This window comes from Hippichthys cyanospilos, chromosome 6 (assembly GCF_059441005.1).
Source record: "Hippichthys cyanospilos isolate Australia breed blue-spotted pipefish chromosome 6, RoL_Hcya_1.0, whole genome shotgun sequence".
Classification (NCBI taxonomy): Eukaryota; Metazoa; Chordata; class Actinopteri; order Syngnathiformes; family Syngnathidae; genus Hippichthys; species Hippichthys cyanospilos.
In genome coordinates, this window is record NC_142374.1 from 8,925,432 (window position 1) to 8,944,724 (window position 19,293).

A 19,293-nucleotide genomic window follows, 5' to 3' on the forward strand; every position below is an offset into this window, starting at 1 on the left:
TTGTTATCCACCCATTGTGGGATGAGTTAAAATATTTTCTTCTAGCTTGAGTAAAATTGGACACCATTTTTTTTTTTTAGACTAAATGGCCATTTAGGTGCTAGTTTGTTGTTGTTGTTTTTTTTATAACTTGTAATCAACTTTAAATGGTTCTGCTTTGTTCCTCTTCTGTCGTTCAAAGGGATATTTAGCACCATGTAGTGGTGAACACCATTTTCACTTTTTTAGGCGTGAGTGCTTCACTCTCGCACAGTAAGCGGCGGTATGCACCTAAACTTTGTTAGCAGTCCACCATTAATTCAAAAGGAAAAACTCACGTTGCTCCGATTACTTTTAAATCCGTGTGGAAATTTTGGTTTTCCAATTGACGAAAAGGAAGGTAACACTTAACTGCTAGCCAGCTCTTCAAAACGCCTTTAAACAAGCAAGTAAAGGAACATAAGAGTTTGAGCTTAAAGTAGTTCATTAGATGTTGCTACATCCTGTGTATGAGAGTGTGAGACTGTAAAGTGCTGGGCGTGTGACTGGTGGAGCAAGACAGGATGTGTGGTGCAAGGGGGTGCAAGAGTGGAATGTTGCAGAACAAGCGGTGGTGGTCGCAAGGAAGATGTAGAGACGAGAAAACCCCGAGGCAGCTGATGGAAAATAACTGAGGAAAACTACAACCAGGAGGAGCAAGCAAGCCAATGCTACCATGCGTTTTGCTAACAATACAGCTGTGCACTTTTTGGACTGCTTATGCACAACAGTCACATTTGCTTAAGAACTCAAAGCTGAATTGGAGTAAATGTGGGAAAACATGGTTATATATTATTCTGACTTGTATTGACATTAATTCCAAATCTAAACTTATTTAGTGATGTTTACATGATCTTCATTCAAAAATAAGAGAGGGGGAGTGACAGATGTGAAGTCCCAAATGATTGTATTATGTACATGTTAAAAAAAAAAAAAAATCTTGTATTGCGAATTTAGGTCAGTTCTCTATTGTAGCACCAAACATTGCTGCAGGTAAGACCGTAGTTCTCCTCCTGTACAGGCTTGGGCAGCTCAAACTGGGCCAACTTCTGCAGAGGTTTTTGAAAGCCATTCTCTTCAAACTGGGCTCTGCCAGGATCTCCAATTAGAACTTGGGTGTTGTGAGTTTTGATGCAGTGTTCCAACCATGTGTGAAGATTGCAGGAGAGTTCCTCGTCGTAGAACATGTCTCCAAGGAGGATTAGGTCAAAGTTCCCAGGATCTAAACCAATCATGTTATCTGTCACACACACTGGGGCCTCTAGACCGTTGAGCTCGAAGTTCATGCAGGTTGCAAGCGTGGCAACTGTGATGGAAAGAGACTAATTTAAAAAGATAAGCATTGCCTTCATGTATTCTTGAAGACACTAAGCAGGACTCAGTTCAAAACGTCAACACGCTAGCTAGGGCTTTACGATTATGTCCATAATAATAATTGCGATTATTTTGGTCAAAATTAAAATCATGATTATTCATCTTACTGAACGCAAACCAATGAAAAAAAAAAGAAACCTACTCAGAAACACCTACAACAGCCATAGAGAAAGTACAAAAGTACTAAAATCACTCCAAGTGAGTATAAATTTAGCAGTCAAAATGTCGTTTTTGATCATTTCAAACCCAATTTATTCCAATTTTTGCCGATCTGATTTTCCAAAATGGGTCTCATTTGACAGCTAGCAAAGTATAAGAAATCAGGTGAGAAATTCAATGCCATTTCACTCTGGTGCGGATGAGAGGCTGGTAAAAGTACCAGAATCCCAATTTTTCGCCAATCGGATTTTTCATAACGGGTCTTGAAGGGATTTATATAATTTTATACATGATAAAAAGAAGTTGTATTTTCTCTGGAGATATTATCGTGTAAATGTAATTAGGTAGTTTCTTCTTCACTCTTGACTTGTATATATCAGTTGAACATTGTGGTCTGATTACCCCCCCTGGGGGCCCTCCTGCTGATACAGACGCCATAACACCTAGAAGTGAAGGAAAGCGTCTCCACTGCGCATTGTTTCATTCTCAACATCGAATAAACATATCAGTCAACTGACGCCCAAGGGTTTTGGACTGTGGGGGACTCCAAGAGTGTTGGCCAAGGTGCTGAGGTGAATTTAACTGTACAGTAGGTTATGTTACTAATTTTTTATATGTGTATAAAGTCGTGACGTTTTTACCTAAGGTTTTTGCACGCATTCACTAATTAACATAGTGCACTGAAGAGATTAAGGTCGTAACACGGGGGCCCACTGTGTGTGTGTGTGTGTGTGTGTGTGTGTGTGTGTATATATATATATATATATATATATATATATATACAGGCGTGATTAAGGATTTTTTTTCTGTTTTAGACTAACTGTTGAAAAGCCATAAAAGAGCAATTAAGAGATGTTGAGAACTCACTCATGTTTTTTTCCCCTTTGTTAATGTTGAGAAGGATACAGCTTTTGGCATACTTTTACAATTTTATAGATGATAATCTTATGTATAGTCAGCATGGCGAGTGAGGGTGGGGGGCGCGAAAGGCTTTCCTCTTTGGAAAATATAATTGGGAAGCACCGTTATGGAGAGCGTAAAAGGCTTTCTCTTTGCAAAATATAATTGGGAAGCACCGTTATGGAGGGCGCTCACCAACGTCAATGTCATTAGCGACTACTCTTTTGGCACCACACAGTTTTGCAGCAATGGCCGAAGCTCCACAGCCACTTCCAAGATCCAAAACGTTTTTTCCCAAACTTAGGCCAGGATTGTTCAAGAGATACCTGCAGGTAGGAAGTTTGAGCATTTCAGAACAGCAACAGTAAAAGGAGCATCATCATTTGAAAGACCTACCTTGAAATTGCTTGTCCCCCTGGCCAGTATATGGCCCAGTATGGGTCATCAAAGGGCCAATGTTCTGGTCTTTCAAACCAAAACCTACAGTTTGGAGTAAAAAGTCTGAGTTTGATCTCTGGTGTCAGGTTATGATCTTCAACAATCTCTGTGTTCTCTGCGATGAATCTCCGAATAGATTCATCTCCGTGACATTCCCCAAACAAATACCTGCGTCTAACTGGCAAATTAAATGATGTGACGTAAGACAACCCCAGCGCTCTTAAAACTTTTAACATAACGGCTCGGTTCCGCGGTGTATTTATAATAGCTACGTGTCATTTAACAGCGTCTTTAAAAAGTCCACAATATGAGGAATGAATTACTCTCAGAAAAATGCCGTAAAATGTGAAAGTATTGAGACAGCCCGACGGTGGTTGACACGAAACAAAACAAATGAGTTCTGCCGTCGTGCAGAAACGACGACAAACTACAGTTCCGCTTGATTGTGTTCCGACGGTAATATCAAACCGCCGAGAGAAACTACTGGCATTATTGATGCAGCTGCATAGGTGTTGTTATATGACACCCCCTGCTGGTCACTTGAATGATCTTCTACAATAAATGCATCCCTCTCATAAAATCTATGTCAAAAAGGCGTATGCTTGTAAAGGAATATAAGAGTTTGAGCTTAAAGTAGTTCATTAGATATTGCTACATTCTGTGTATGAGAGTGTGGGACTGTAAAGTGAACAAAACAATATGGGGTGCAAGGGAGTGTAAGAATGGAATGTTTCAGAGCAAGCGGTGCTAGTCGCGGGGACGAGATGACCTTGGCACCTGGTGAAAAACAACTTTGAGGAAAACTACAACCAGGAGGAGTAAGCAAGCGATTCTGCAAGTGAAGAAAGACCAATGAGAGCAAGCTAAAGTTAACTGCATTATACACATAGCCAATAAAATAATGCCAGGATGCCTTTGTTCATGTTCCATTTGCATATTGTGTAGTATAACTCATTGCTGGGCAACTCGGATGAGAGTACGTCTGCTGGTGGCAACAGCGGCGTACAGGGCTGTATTGAGAGGGACCCGAGACCCAGGTGCTTGTATTAGATCTGCGTGTTAGGAATAAATCCACTCGTGTGTGAAAATGCCGGCTTCCTGATACCTTTCTATTGCAGAACGAGCGCGCAAATTGTTGGATGAGTGGCAGTTGGGTAAGGTCACAAATTGGAGTCAGATTACTAACTTGAGTTTATGTTGAATTAGAAATAAAATTCCAACAATTTATGGTGACCCCGACGTGATGCATGAGAGGTAAAAGAAGTCTGGGACTTCAAGAAGTCTGGGACTTTATGAAAAACCACAAGAGTCTGGGACTCGGGTCTGGGACCCACGTCCACACCAGGTGACGACCTGATAAAGGAGCCACACGTCCGACCGTCTTTCCTCTTGGGCCCACAGTGAAACAAGGTAGGCAGATTCCTTTTCAAATTCTGCACATTGGCAACGCTAAATTATAAGAGGAAGGAGGAGCGGAACGGCGTAAAAGTGTAAAAGTGTGGACGATAGTAGGGTATAAAATCTGGGATTTACCTACTAGAATAGTTTGGAACTATTCGTGGTTACGATACGGTTTAAAATCTGGGATTTACGTATCAGTGTGGAAGCGTGAAAGTGTGTGAGTGTGAAAACTAAAATTGTTCTGCGTAAAAAGTGATTGGGACACACACGGGTGGATTTCAGGATGGCGGATAAGAGGGAGTGTGATAGGGGTCTCGGGTGTGGCACTTCAGACGAACGGACTGAAGTCTGGTCGGATATTAATGGTCATTACGCTAAGCTGGAATCACAGTTGATTAGTGGAACAGAAAGTAAGAAAATTTAAGTAAGAAAAAGTAAATTTAAGTAAAATTTAAGTAAGAATAAGTAAATTTAAGTAAGAAAAAGTAAGAAAAAGTCAGAAGTTGTTTTTGAAATTAAAGAAGGATGAATTGTTTTGCGGAGAACCTGGAACATGGGACGTGTCGAAGTTAGCGCGGCAGTGACAGAAAAAGGAATGCAGAATGTTGTAAATGTGGTTGTGAAAGTTATGGTGGAAGATGGCATAAAACAATGGATGAGTTATGGAGAGAACTAGAAAGTCAGTTGTTGGCATGTGTGGAAAAGAAGATGCAAAAAGTAAAACAAGCAAAGTGGAAAAAGTGTGGGTGAAATGGAAGGAGGATAAAAAGGTTAATAGAGATAAATGTACATTTGCACATTTGGCTAAGGATTTCAAATGGCAGAAAGGGAAGTCATTGCAGTGGAAAAAGAGTTGAGGGAGAAGATAGAGGAAAGTGGATGGACAAAGAGGAGAAATTTAACCAAAGAAAAATAAAGGAGTATGAAAAGTTGCAGTGCAATTTGCATGAAATGTGTTTGATGATGACTGCTGTGGCTGCTGGTCAGGAGGGAAAAGAGGGTCACTTTGACCCGCCATTGGGTGTTACAAAACAGGGCAGGATCGCTGCACCCCTGAGCACACTGAGCCATCCCAAACTGCATCTAATGGTCAACGAGTAACTTTGCAAGCCTCAGTTTACGAACTGGGTGGGAAGGAATTTTTGTAGAGACTGCAAATACTGAAAGGACTGACGGACTAAAACTTGTTGTAGAGGACATAGGCGGGGGAAATCGACAGGAAATCGTGGTGACTGACCAGATGACCCCCAACTCAAAGACATACAACTGGACAGAGCAGTTAGACAGGCGAACTGTGGACAATATGCATCCCAAGATCCAGAGTGGTTGTCCTTAGTGGACAAATTTAGAGCCAGTATGAGGAAAAAAAAAACAGACACAGACATTGAGACAGGGGAGGGGGGAACCCATTGTTTGATTTCACACTCCTCCCTCCTACTGACTCCCAACCTCTTGCCACATAGATGCGACGCGCGCACTCAACAGAGGATGACTGGAGTAGACAAGCAACAAATGACAACAACTGTTTGACCACTCATTATGAAAAGAGTCAGATCAGACCTCAATCTGAATTTCAAACTAGACCATCTGATAGATATACCTGACCAATGAGAAATTACCCCATGGTACCAGCCCCTCGTGGGTTAGTTTATCAAGAAATGACGTTGGAAAATTTAGATTTTTTGCAGAAGATGCTCCCCGCATTAATGGGCGGCGCCAAGCCCTGGATCCAAGCTTTCAGGAGACACACTGATGGTATGAATTTGGCTTGCGGCGACATGGTAAGATTAATCCAGGCATGTTGTTCCTCAATTCACCAATCTGACGAAGTCCTGAGGCATTCTGGCCTCAATATGGTTGAACCTGATTGGTTGTTTGCTCCTTTCACCATGCGACTGTTTGCTGTGCTCCAGGATCTCTTTCCTTCTTCCGCGTCAGCCGTAGCAAAACTTCCAGACTTGAAACCCACCATGGATCCCGCTGCACACCTCAATGCTTGCCAGACCGCGTTGACAGATAAGACCAGTTCACATCCATCTTGCGACAAGCCGCTTTGTGTGATTTGTAGACATGTGCATCTAGACACACTTTCCATGGAGGTCAGGGAGAAGCTTTCTGAAGACCCTGATCTGCTGGAAGGTAATGACGGTTATTTTAATCAACATGTGACTCACCACGTAAAATTATATGTTCACAGGCAAAACAAATCGGATGAGGGAGTGAAAGGAATGCAGGAATGGCTTCTGAGACTTCAATTAGCACAAGCGCGGAAAAAAAAAAAAAAAGCAAAGGACACAAAGTCCAAAAAGGGGGTGGCAGATCAACGGATGTGGATGGTTGAGGGACGGCCGGCGAGAGGCAGAGGGGCGTGTTGTGGAAGGGGGAACACCAAAGGAGGTCATGGCGGCTCTCGCCAAGCTCCAAATCAAGGCTGCTTCAGGTGTGACGGTATGGACCATTGGTGGAGACAGTGCACGTTTCCTTGGCTAGAACAAAGCCAGCACCAGGGCCATCCTCCCCCGAGGGGAGACAGAGGAAGACAACCTCCACGAAGCAAGGACTTGGGCAACGTGGCCCTGCTCCCTGGCGACAGCAACAACTGAGCAAGCTACACCAGCAGGCGGTCATCAGCCACCTCTATGCAGATGACGATGACTGGGCCAAAGATGGGTTTTGTTGGTCTTCCCACAACTCTACCTGTCTCCACACCACAAAATGACTTCTATTGCTGGACAAACTCTCAACCACCACTTGGTGTTGACTGAAAATCAAACACCTATTCATCGCATGTGGCAAGACCTATGACCAAAGACACAAGCAGCCATCTACATGAACTAAAGGAGGGAGGGAGTGTCTACTTGACGTTCCTGCGGTGAAAACCCTGAATCGACTTGTTCTCCTCCTGCCTCAGCCGACTCTCTCCATCTCACACTGTTGTATGCCTGCAACAATGATTTAATTATTAGGAAGCATTTCAAACAATCAAAGGCGATGAGTGGAAATTGACTAGTCATCACATTTTTGTGGAGAGACGAGGCATTGCGACGTACACATCACTGACAGATAAGCGATCTCAATTGTTCATGATAGGTGAGTCATTCACACCACACATAACTGGCTGTAGGAGCAGGCTGGGAGGCACGTGAACTGGGACCCATGGTGTGGTAATGCCAATTGGCCAGTGATCGAACACAAGGTGAAATTTCCTTGGTAATGTATTCCCAGAGCACTGAATGTTTTTGTATCCAGGTTGACGCTGTGGATCCTGGGTTGCTGGAGCATGTCACACGCTCTCGATTTCACGGCAGGGAGCTCGCGGACCACGAGGACGCCGCTTCGCTTTTGGACAAGTTGCCGGACTCGTTGTGGTCCGGGGGCCCCGCTGACATAAGTTTTTGCCACCCCGTTCTTCCGGTATCATTCAAAGTGACACATCATGATTTTGGAGTGCTCCAATGCACATGCAAACCTAAGTCGGCAGGTCGCATTACTAACACTCTTTAGGGACTGTGTGAGGTCGGAGTCCTTGAGTTATCGGACTCCTCTTTCCACACTCCCATTCTCCCAGTTTTGAAAGCGGATTGTGTAAATTACCATATGGCATTTGACTTTAGGAAAATTAACAAAATTACTGAAAACGCCTTGCATTCTTGTGCCGCTATCAAACATCGCTGTTTGAGCAGGTTGAGCCCGACAATGCAATAGTTCACTGTGATTGATTTGGCTAATAAATGTTTTTGCCTGCTACTGGTAGAAGAGTACAGACAATATTTTGCTTTTAGATTTAACGGTTGTACATTACAATACACACACGTCTCCCAAGGCAGGAGGCTAAGCTCTGGGATTTTCAAAATAAGTATTTGCGCGAAGTGCAACAAACGGAGGAGGTACCGGAGGGCGCTATTTGATTCAATATGTTGACAACTTATTAATTGGTGAGTTGGCTTAAATCCGTTTAACAACTACTCCTTTACATCTTACTCGACTTGGTGAATTGGGGTTCTAAGTGTCACAGAACAGGTTACAGTGATGCTGACGACAAGTGCAATTTTTGACATGACTGCGTTGAGATGACGCCAGCGACCATACAGTTGATTGAACAGGGTGTGAATAATGAGAGAAAGAGAGTGCGCGGAGAGCAGCAGGGGAATGTGGAGTCGCCCGTGCACACGCCAGGGGCGGCGCTAGCAGGAGACGGGGGCACCACTAGTGCAGGGAGTAAGAGGACTCCGAAGCTGATGAGGGAGGAGGCATCGCGGAAGTTGTTTGATGGACATAGGGTGCTTTCCCGGAAGTGGACTGAACCTCGCTGGAAAGGACCGTTTAGGGTTTTGGCTAGAACTTCACACGCTGTCCAATTGGAAACTAAAGGACGAAAGTGGTACCATTACTCACAGTTGCGCCCGACCCCAGACTTTGTGCCTGCCAATGGTGAGTTTAAAGGTTGACCGCCCGGACGGGCAGGTCAAGAGAGGGAATGTGACGATGGCGAGAATTGGATCAATGTCGGACTCGAAAGTGTCTGAACAAAGACGACGACGATGCGAATGTTTAACTTTATTGACTATTTTGCTTGCTGGCTTGTGCTTTGTGTGGACTATGTTGGCGTTTGAACATATGGTGCGGGATGACAGAAGTGATGGAGCGAAAGGAGAACGAGTGATGGTGTATCATTCCTGCAATGGAACGGTATGGTATGAAGCAGAGCAAGAAGGTGGTAAGACGCTGACACAGACACAACAACTACTGCTACATCTGAAGTGTAAACAACTGACACAGGTATTTCTATGGTCACTAATAATTGGCTCCTGATGGCTGAACAGGCCGCTAACAATACTAACGAGAATTGTTTGGTATGTTTAGGTGCAAGACCAGTTTTGAAAATCATGGCAGCAACTGCTGTATCCAAAACCTGTCTCTTTGGTTTACTGTATAACAAGACTCTCCAAGGAGAGTGCAGCCAATTGGACTCGGCCTTTCCACTGACACATATGGAAAAGAATAAGCCCATTTTCGACACCCATGTTGCACAACAAAATTTCACCTGCCTAAAGTTAAATGGGACGGGCCCTGGGATTGGAAATATGCAGGAGTCATGGTGTAATGAAAATGTGTCTTTGCCAGCAGGAATTCCTCTCGCTCGTGCTGATGTTTGGCTGTGGTGTGGAGCGAAAGTGTTGTACGATAGGCTTCCCCCCAATGCCTCAGGTAAGTGCGCCCTAGTAACGCTGATCATGCCAATTAGTGTGACAGCATTAGACATGGCCAGAATAAATTGGGAAGGTGTTGGACGGTGTGGAAGAATCCCATTCCTGGTGAGGAAGAAAAGGGATATGCAAGAATGGTTGAAGGAAGGAGACCCCACGTACATAGATCCAATTGGAGTTCCGAGAGGGGTCCCTGATCAATATAAATTGGTGGATCAAGTGGCGGCAGGATTGGAGAGTATTTTCCTGTTCATTACAGTAAACAAAAATGTGGACCGGATTAATTATGTCCACTACAATGTTCAACGATTGGCGAACTTCACCACCTCGGCTCTCCAGGCAGTGCATGAGCAATTGGCAGCCACGTCTCTTATGGCATTAAAAATAGATTGGGTTTAGATATAGTGTTAGCTGAAAAAAGAGGAGTGTGTGGTATTTTGGGGGATCGGTGCTGTACTCTGATTCCCAACAATACGTCTCCTGACGGTCGCCTTACTAAGAAGGCATTGGAGGGTCTGCGCACGCTAAGTAACAAAATGAAGGAGCACTCAGGTCTGGACACCAGTTGGTACTCTGTGGACTGGTTAAACGTCAAATACAAAAGCTTGATTGCATCAGTACTGATTTCTATTGCTGTGTTTGCCGCTATTATGGTGTTATGCGGATGTTGCTGTATTCCATGTATCAGATCATTAACTGTTAAGACAATTGAACGCACGTTGGGGCCACTTCCTCCGGGTGGCCAGTACATGATGACCCCTCAGAAGGACCCCCCAGGAGGCGGAGACAGCTGTGGCCCTCCGGGAGTCCGGGATGTGAGTATGTGAAGGCGGCCTCAGGGAGCTGAGGCCATGAGGAGGGAATAAAATTTTCTACTGATTTTTTACTAGAATGAAATTTTGTACTGATTTTTAATTTTTTACTATGTTTTAATTGTTTACTTATTTTTAGCTTATGGCAATTGATTTTAGCTCTTGTTTAACAATAAAACAAGGTGATGACCTCAGTCGTCTGAGGTCATGAGAGGGAATAAAGGAATATAAGAGTTTGAGCTTAAAGTAGTTCATTAGATATTGCTACATTCTGTGTATGAGAGTGTGAGACTGTAAAGTGAACAAAACAATATGGGGTGCAAGGGAGTGTAAGAATGGAATGTTTCAGAGCAAGCGGTGCTAGTCGCGGGGACGAGATGACCTTGGCACCTGGTGAAAAACAACTTTGAGGAAAACTACAACCAGGAGGAGTAAGCAAGCGATTCTGCAAGTGAAGAAAGACCAATGAGAGCAAGCTAAAGTTAACTGCATTATACACATAGCCAATAAAATAATGCCAGGATGCCTTTGTTCATGTTCCATTTGCATATTGTGTAGTATAACTCATTGCTGGGCAACTCGGATGAGAGTACGTCTGCTGGTGGCAACAGCGGCGTACAGGGCTGTATTGAGAGGGACCCGAGACCCAGGTGCTTGTATTAGATCTGCGTGTTAGGAATAAATCCACTCGTGTGTGAAAATGCCGGCTTCCTGATACCTTTCTATTGCAGAACGAGCGCGCAAATTGTTGGATGAGTGGCAGTTGGGTAAGGTCACAAATTGGAGTCAGATTACTAACTTGAGTTTATGTTGAATTAGAAATAAAATTCCAACACTTGTTAAGCAAATCGTATGAGTACGACTCTAAATTGTGTTGGGTTTACGAATGGAAACGTTGCGAGTGCAAAGTATTTTGAATACAATTAGTTTGCACGAATAAAACGTCGCGAGACACGACTGCGTTTTTGGATGAACCTCTGCTTTGGATTCGTGGATCTGATCCGTTGGAGGTGATGTATGTGCATGTGCAAATTAAAATGAAGTCACGCCAAACTTTCAAGCAAATTAGCTCGATCTGCGATACACCCAGCCGCCATTAGTCAAGCAGATAATGGCGCAATATAACGGCAAGTATGAGCTTTCAATGGTTTATCATGCTTAAATCTTAAGGATAACGTATTTGTTGCACTGGACATCTTTGCAGCAGTTTTATGCGTGTCGCAATCACCAAGTGGTTAACTCATTCACAAGAAAAGTACGTGACAGCCTCTCGCCATTACTTCCGCGTTGCGAGCTTTTGCTCACCGCGCCTATTTATTTTGCGCATGCTCAGACTTCAACACACATAATTCCGTGCACGTATCCACGCACGCTCCCAAGGAATCATGTAACATGGCTTTGCAAGAAACATAGACGTCTTCACAATATGTTCAACACTCCCACTCAAAGACATGTTCATGACCTCCTATCGTAAATAAAACAAAGGTTCACATTGAAAACTTTCCCAAATAAACAAATAAGCAGATTGGCATGCTTTGTTTTTCATTCCCCAAACAAATATCCCTTAAACCTTTCCAGTCTTGCTTTTGTCACAGGCTTAGTGAGTATATCAGCTGCCATATTTACAGTAGGGCAGTACTCTACAGATATTTTACGATCCATGTGTGCAGATCGTACAAAATGATATTTTATGTCCACGTGTTTGCTCCTTTGCCTGCATACCGGATTCTTAGATAGAGCGATTGTCCCTTGATTGTCTTCATATATTTTGACTGGTTCGTGCTGGTCTTTACTATTCATGCCTTTAAGTAGTTGTACAAGGTACATACTTTCTTGAGTAGTGGCTGCTAATGCCATATATTCAGCTTCGCGGTTGACAATGCTACTGTTGCTTGTTTTCTACTTTTCCAAGATATTATTGGACCATTCTCACTGAGACTGAAACAATATCTGGTCGTGCTTCTTCTATCATTTTTGTCCGATGCCCAATCAGCATCGCTGTATCCCTCCAGTTTAAGTGTTTTCTCACATTTCTGAAAATTTAATCTTTGACTGATGGTACCTTTTAAATACCTCAGTAGGTGTTTGACCGTTGTCCAATGTTGTTGTTTTGGTTCTGCCAGGTGTTGAGATAATATTCCGACAACCCAGCTCAATTCAGGTCTAGTAGATGTTGCGAGGTATATAAAACTTCCAACCATCACCAATTTATTCATAAATTATTATATGAAATTAAACTGACAGGGTTATGACCACAACGTGCGCCTTGAATTACTGATTGAAAGCAATTTAAGAATAACTGTGTTATTTCTGTCTGGAGTTGTGATTTGCAACTCACTCCACCAGCAACAGTTTGTGCAGAAGAGTTAAGTCAGCTGTTGTCATTACGTCCAAATAAAACTAGAGTTTTATGCAGCTATTACTCATGAAGCCTCATAAGTCTTAAGTTTTTCGAATATTTTCAAAAGGTAGTAGTGATTTCAGATCAAACACCAAGAAAGTAAAAGAGTTCCTGATAAAAATGAACTCATTTGTTTTCATTTGATCTTTGAAGGCAAGGAAATGAGTTGTTACATCTGTAGCTTTTATATGTAACCGATCAATCTAGATAGGTATCATATTTTAATTGGACATTTGAAGTAACGTATATTGGGGGCACAGTTTGAGAGATTGGGCATGGGGAGATTGAACATGTTTTTAGTTGCTCCTGTCTGTAATGTTGGACATGAATAGATTAACGCCATATGGCAGCTCACTCTTCTACAAAGTTTGAGTACGAACTATGTAGGGCTGAGAAGTAGAAGGGAAGATGTAATCTAATTTAAAGTCAAATGCCTCAAAAGTAGGGAGTTGAACCATAATTTTAAGAAAAAAACTGCTTCTAACAATTGGTGTTTCTTGTCCTCCTTGTGATTCCCTAGACAACAAAAAAGAAAATGCAATGATAACAATGGACCTGAAAATTACAAAGTAATTTGGGCTTAAATTTGTAGATATGGTCCATCCGTCCGTCCATCCATCCATCCATCCATCCATCCATCCATCCATCCATCCATCCATCCATCCATCCATCCATCCATCCATCCATCCATCCATCCATCCATCAACGCAACTGCTTATCCTCACTAGGACCGTGGGCATGCTGGAGCCTATCCCACCTGTCTTCAGGCAGTTGGCAGGTGATACCCTGAACTGGTTGCCAGCAGTGGTTGAGCAAGGCATTCATTGACAAAGAATCACACAAACTCCTCTAAGGGCAACACGCAGGATCCAATTTATCTTCCATGCATGTTATTCGGAATGTGGGAGGAAATTAGAGTCCTTGAAAAAAAAACTCTTCGCTAGTACTGGGAGAACATGTGAACTCCACACAACAAAGCTGGAAGCGAACCTGCGACCTCAGTACCGTGAGGAAAACATGCCAACATCACTTCATTTATCACTTATCCTGTTCTTGGTTGTAGCGTTTAAATTTCTCCATGAAGCGGGTCCGCAACAACAATGCTCAAAAGCACCAGGCAAAGCATACTGGAGATGAAAATAAAAGAACTTTGTTGACTCGGCCATTTTGATTTGATTTTATTCTAGTCATATGCTAGCGTTGGAAGAAGTCTTCCCAAAATGTCGTGCACATCCCCAACCTTTTGTGCCTACCTTCTCAGAGAGAGGCATGAATATTAAAAATCTTCCTATCTTACTCAAATTTACTTTCCCTCTGTCTCAGCCAGTGAGATACAAGGGTTTTGTCACATGCAACTCCACACCTTCTCCAGATGTCCATCCTTTATATAATACACCACAGGGTCACGGTTGAACCAGAGCCTGTTGTATTTGGGCCAAAGAGAGTTCAAATTGCAAAAACGCAGTAATGGGCTGTTACTCTAGTCGTACCTTCAATGTCGAATTTGACAATTACTCGATTTAATACAACCGCTGTTACTTGACCGTTAAAGAAAGCCAAGCCATAGAATACGCCAGCACGCACTTATTCTGGAGCAGCAGTAACAATGATCATGAAATACTCATCAGAGATGTCAGGTGTATTGTTTGTGCAAATTACGATGTGCTTTGCAATTCAATACACAAAGTTTAGCTCCTTTAGCCATTCTCAGCATTCTGGATAGGATCTTTACCTCAAATCGGCAAGCTTCTTGGCCTGAAAAAAGAGAAGCAGCGTTGAAAATTTACTGTCAGTTCAAGCTACGACCACTGAAAAGCAGTAAAAATGTAGCCAGGACACATCACATATACCTTCATCGAATCAAAATGACGAGCTGGGAGGTCATACATGAAATGTTTACATAATTGTCAAGACCAAGTTCGCTTTTGGTCTTCTGTTTTACATTTATTTTGCTTGGATAATAGATTTCATGCGATTTTTGCTTGTGAGTAGAGTCCCGAAGTTCTCGGATGTTTTAAGAGCAGAAGAGAATTTTTAACCACGGTAAGACACTGAAAGCCTCCCGTGTCAAGTTGACATTTTGGAGTAAATTAAATGGCACAGTTTGGTATCAGTGCCGCAGATCGTCACAGACAGCGTAAATATATTTCTACCGCCCGCATGACAGGGAAAACGTCTAAATAGATTTTCCAGAGGCTGTTCAAGTTCCATCAAGTTCATGTTGTAAGGTTCGTTTAAAGGCCAGCAGAGGGCAGTGATTGCTTGGTGAACTACATCTGGTCACCAGTTTAGGTCTCTCTTCTCATGGTACAGGGAAGGCTTTACGGAAAATGGCTCAGTTGATAATTTTATTCTGGCTGGTGCAGCAACCACTGAGGTGAGAGTTATTTCACTTTTTTTTCTTTGCTAATAGTCTGTAATCAATTAAGTTTTTGGGGCAGTTAGACATGCATGAACAGATCAGGCTCGTTATAATGCTGCTGCTGAGCTTGTTGATGAACTGATCGTTTGAATCAGGTGTGCTGGGAGGAGGGAAACATCAACAACATGCAGGATAGTGGCCCTCGGTTACCGGGTATGAACACCCCAGCTTAATGTATTTTTCAAAATATAAGGCTTACTTAAAATCATTTTCTCAAAAATCAACGGTGTGACTGATAAAGTGTGCCTAATGTATGGATGTCATATTGAAGTAGAATAAAGTTGGACTCACTTCCTGCACCAGTTTGTTTACTGTAATGTGACCAACAGTAGAACCGATGTGCGTGATAATCCAGGGTTGCAAAAATAAACCTGTTCATTGAGAACTGTGCCTAGTGCCAGTTTGCCTCGTAATTCGAAAAAAAAACGATTCTCTATTTTGACATATGGTGTTGAGTGTTTTTGGTCATGCAGTGCCGGTTCCCAGAATAATAACCTGTGTGTGCTTGGATCAGAATTGTTAGAAATATTTGAATGTCCAAACCTATTGCCCCCTAACCCCACCCCACAACCAATTTGCAGATTATCTCAGTGACAGTTAGTCTTTTCATTTTTTATTCAGTTTTATTTTATTTTGCATTTGCAAAACATAAGATGTGGCATCATAATGAATTTACCAGGATTTCCGACCCTCCAAACTGGGTCATTTCATCGCAACTGGCAAAAGTGTTTTTGTGTTTTCAAATATAGATTCAACATTACATCAATAATTAATTTCCAAAAGCAATGCACAACAATTGATTGCTTACTTAATTGTTACTCAACATTGAAAATTGTATTTAGATTTATTATTAATAATTTTGTCACTACCCTTTTCACGCCGAGCTGTAACAAAATGGACCTGAAGCTTGAAAGTCCATGCCTGAACAGATCACCTGACCTTTATGTCATCAGTTACCGTAACTAATTGCTGACTGAATTTAAGAACAGGCTAATGACAATGACATTAACTTTAATGTGCCTCGCACGTTAATGATCAACACAACCAGTTGTTCTTCTTTTTATGTCTGACAAGTGACACCAGTGCAAGTGTCACGTTGTTTTTGTGATGTGTGAAAACACAATGTAGCATCTGTTTTTCCTTTCACAACGGTGTCATGCCTTTACAATGTTTCCTGTCCAACCAGACAGGTGATTAAAAGGCCAGTTAAAAAGTCCATTCACTAGGATGTTCTCATACATAAATTTAGATAGAGCAAATAGAGAGTTGTCAGTGTTTGGTTGCGGTGATGGGGATGGCTTATCTTTATTGTTAGAATGTCAAAAATGAAAAACAATTCAAGAAACATTTTACACAACTTCCTCATAATTTCCAGCAACCTATTTTAAACTTCCTGTTCTCCCGTCTCTTTGCTTGTGCTTGCATCTGAGAATATACAATTTGAATATAAAATATACAATTTAAATTTTTAGTGTACAGTCCTTGACAAAAGTCTCCTCTTGAGTACAAGTTCAGTATCTTTCAGAAGTATTTCTAGAGGGGTGGGACCAAAATCCCGCAAAATGAGACTACCGGTAATCTCACAAGATTGAGTACACCAGAATGAAATGAGGTTTTGGGGGGCGTACATTGTGATATAAAATAATACATAATAGATAATAATGATTTGATGATATTTTTTGTTTTACTTAAATATAAACTGTGAGATTATAGACAACTTTCACACCTTTGAGTTAGCGTGGTTTCGCTTCTTAAACGTGAATCGCTAAACGGCACATTTTACTTTTTTCGAAAATTGTAGTTGGATTAAAATACAAAAGCCATTTTCTATGAAAATACAGCAATGAAATGTAATTTTACGTTGTTTTTGTGTTTTGCATTTTTGTTTTCTCATATAAACTCAAGAATTCAATGTAGGTTAATCCAAAATGCAAACATGCAGTGATACGACAAACTCTTTACAAAAAACGATGAATCAGAAGTGGTGTTTTAATCTGTCCTGAGAAGGTTGAAGCAGGTTGGGCGAGATGGTGTCTCTAGAACCTTATGGACATTTAACAAGAGAAATAGTTGCTCTACATCTTATCGCATGCGTACGTTACCACCAATTAATTTTATTTAGGTGTGCAGCAAGGAGTTTCTGACACACAATTAGAGGCTACTATTAGCAAGACTATAAACTGCTGTCTGACCAGCCTCCACTCCAAAAGACCAAGTCAAGCCAGCAGCTCCTAATTTCTTTCGTTCTAGGCACTATGGTAATGGTCCCTTTTATGATCTGTCTTGTTATTTTCCGTTAGATTTGAAATGAACTATTTAAGAAAACTCTTTTAAGATTGAAATTAACCTTCATACGTTTTTTTCTCATAAGTGGACTGATTGCATTTAAAAGTAATATATTCATTTTTAACCCGAAGCGTACATGCCAATGTCAGCTAAGCAGGAGCCTTTTATTTTGAAGGTGATGTGCGCTGCTGGTCGGCAGCCAATTACCATCAGGCCTAGGATGAAAGAAATTAGGGGCATCTGGCTCAACATTGTCTTTTCAAGTTGAGGCTGGCCTCACTGCAGTGATAATGTGGCAATTTTGTGCACAATCATGTCACCTTCCTTGATCGGCTGAACAGTGTAACAATTGAAAATTGAGCATAGGAAATAAAAGAAACAAAACAAGCCCTTTCCAGAAGACTCCATCCATCCATCCATCCATCCATCCATTTTCTAGAGCCGGTTATTCTCACTAGAGTCGCTGGCTTGCTGGTGCCTATCCCAGCTGACTTCAGGCAGTAGGCGGGGGACACCCTGAACTGGTTGCCAGCCAATTGCAGGGCACACAGAGACGAACAACCATTCACGCACCCAATCACACCCCAGGACAATTTAGCATGTACAACTGCACATATTTTGTTGTTATTTTCAAAAACGGTTGTCAAAATGTTTTTCCTATTTTCGTTTTAAAAACAAAACGAAAATATATATTTTTTTGATTTTCGATAAAAATAAAATGAACGCAAGCTACACGTACCTCAATCATGTGTTTTTTAAAAGTAATCCGATCTCTCTTGTCTTGACAGCAAGACTCGATTCAACATGTCAATCATCCAAAACCACCTGCCTGACTCCCCGCCGGCAACTCTGACTTTTCAACGGTATTTTGCAACTCCGAGCTGAAGGCTCATGCTGATGTTCTGACTCCTGACGTTTGGTTGGTATGTAAAGGAGTAGTCATGACCAGTAGGCTGCCTTTGTAGGCTGCCTTTTGCATAAAGTCGAGAATAGGCTCCATTCGTACATATAGCTTTTGACCATGATAAGGAGATCCTTTTTTTTTTTTTTCTTCAATGGGCAACATAAAAAATGCACCCCTTCAGCCAAGAGAAAACTGGAGTATAATATGAAGACAATATTATGCAGAGGACCCCTTGAGCACATAAGGTCCAATCCCAACTCTGAGTGATGACTCAGTGATTAATGATCAAAATCATTAAAAAGTAGACTGTGTTTAAATGGACACATTTAATGCAGTTTGAAAAGAAGACCGCTTGACTGATTTCAGTCAAGGCATTCATTTAATTGCATTTTCTTATTTTTTTATTTTTTGCTAAAAAAAAAAAAAAAAAAAAGCCAGTTGAAATGAAATGTTCTGACTTCGGCTTGTCAAATGATGCTCATTGTTCAGTTTGAGTCTGGCCTCGCCGCAACACTAATAGCTTGAAGTCTGTCGAAGGATTTGTGAAATTACTTCTTTTTTTTAAAGTTTTCTAAGTTGGGTTCCTTTCTTTTTTCACAATGCTTACCGGTAATTTGATTCATACAGTACATTTTGACTCTAGTAGACACTCCAGTAGATATTTAATGCCACATGTCAAACATCATCACTAACGGTCTTGGGAAGTAATAGAATACATGTACCAGTGTTACATATTCTGAATGCAAGAAAAAGTACATTTCTTCAGTTACTTTATGTTTCCCCCCAAAAAACAACAAAAATGAAAAGGTAACTGACTGAATTTTGGATTTCAGATAAGATAAATTATGAAAAACTAAACCAATCCTAGTTTGATTCAATCTGGATCAAACCTTACTTTGTGTTCAAAACATTTCAGTCGGATCTGGATGATTTTCATCCCAAAAACAGGATTATCGTGATTCCCAACAGGA

General features: G+C 41.6%; 1 protein-coding gene across 1 annotated transcript; it reads right to left on the reverse strand.

Moving 5' to 3' along the window:
• Window positions 1–445: 445 nt before the first annotated feature.
• etfbkmt (electron transfer flavoprotein subunit beta lysine methyltransferase) lies at window positions 446–3,319 on the reverse strand. Its single transcript, XM_088416790.1, has 3 exons — window positions 2,848–3,319; window positions 2,647–2,777; window positions 446–1,324 (listed from the first exon to the last, which is right to left on the reverse strand). Exons 1-3 carry the CDS (start codon window positions 3,123–3,125, stop codon window positions 972–974), a joined length of 762 nt encoding a protein of 253 aa, XP_088272916.1. The 5' UTR covers window positions 3,126–3,319; the 3' UTR covers window positions 446–971.
• Between the last annotated feature and the right edge of the window lie 15,974 nt (window positions 3,320–19,293).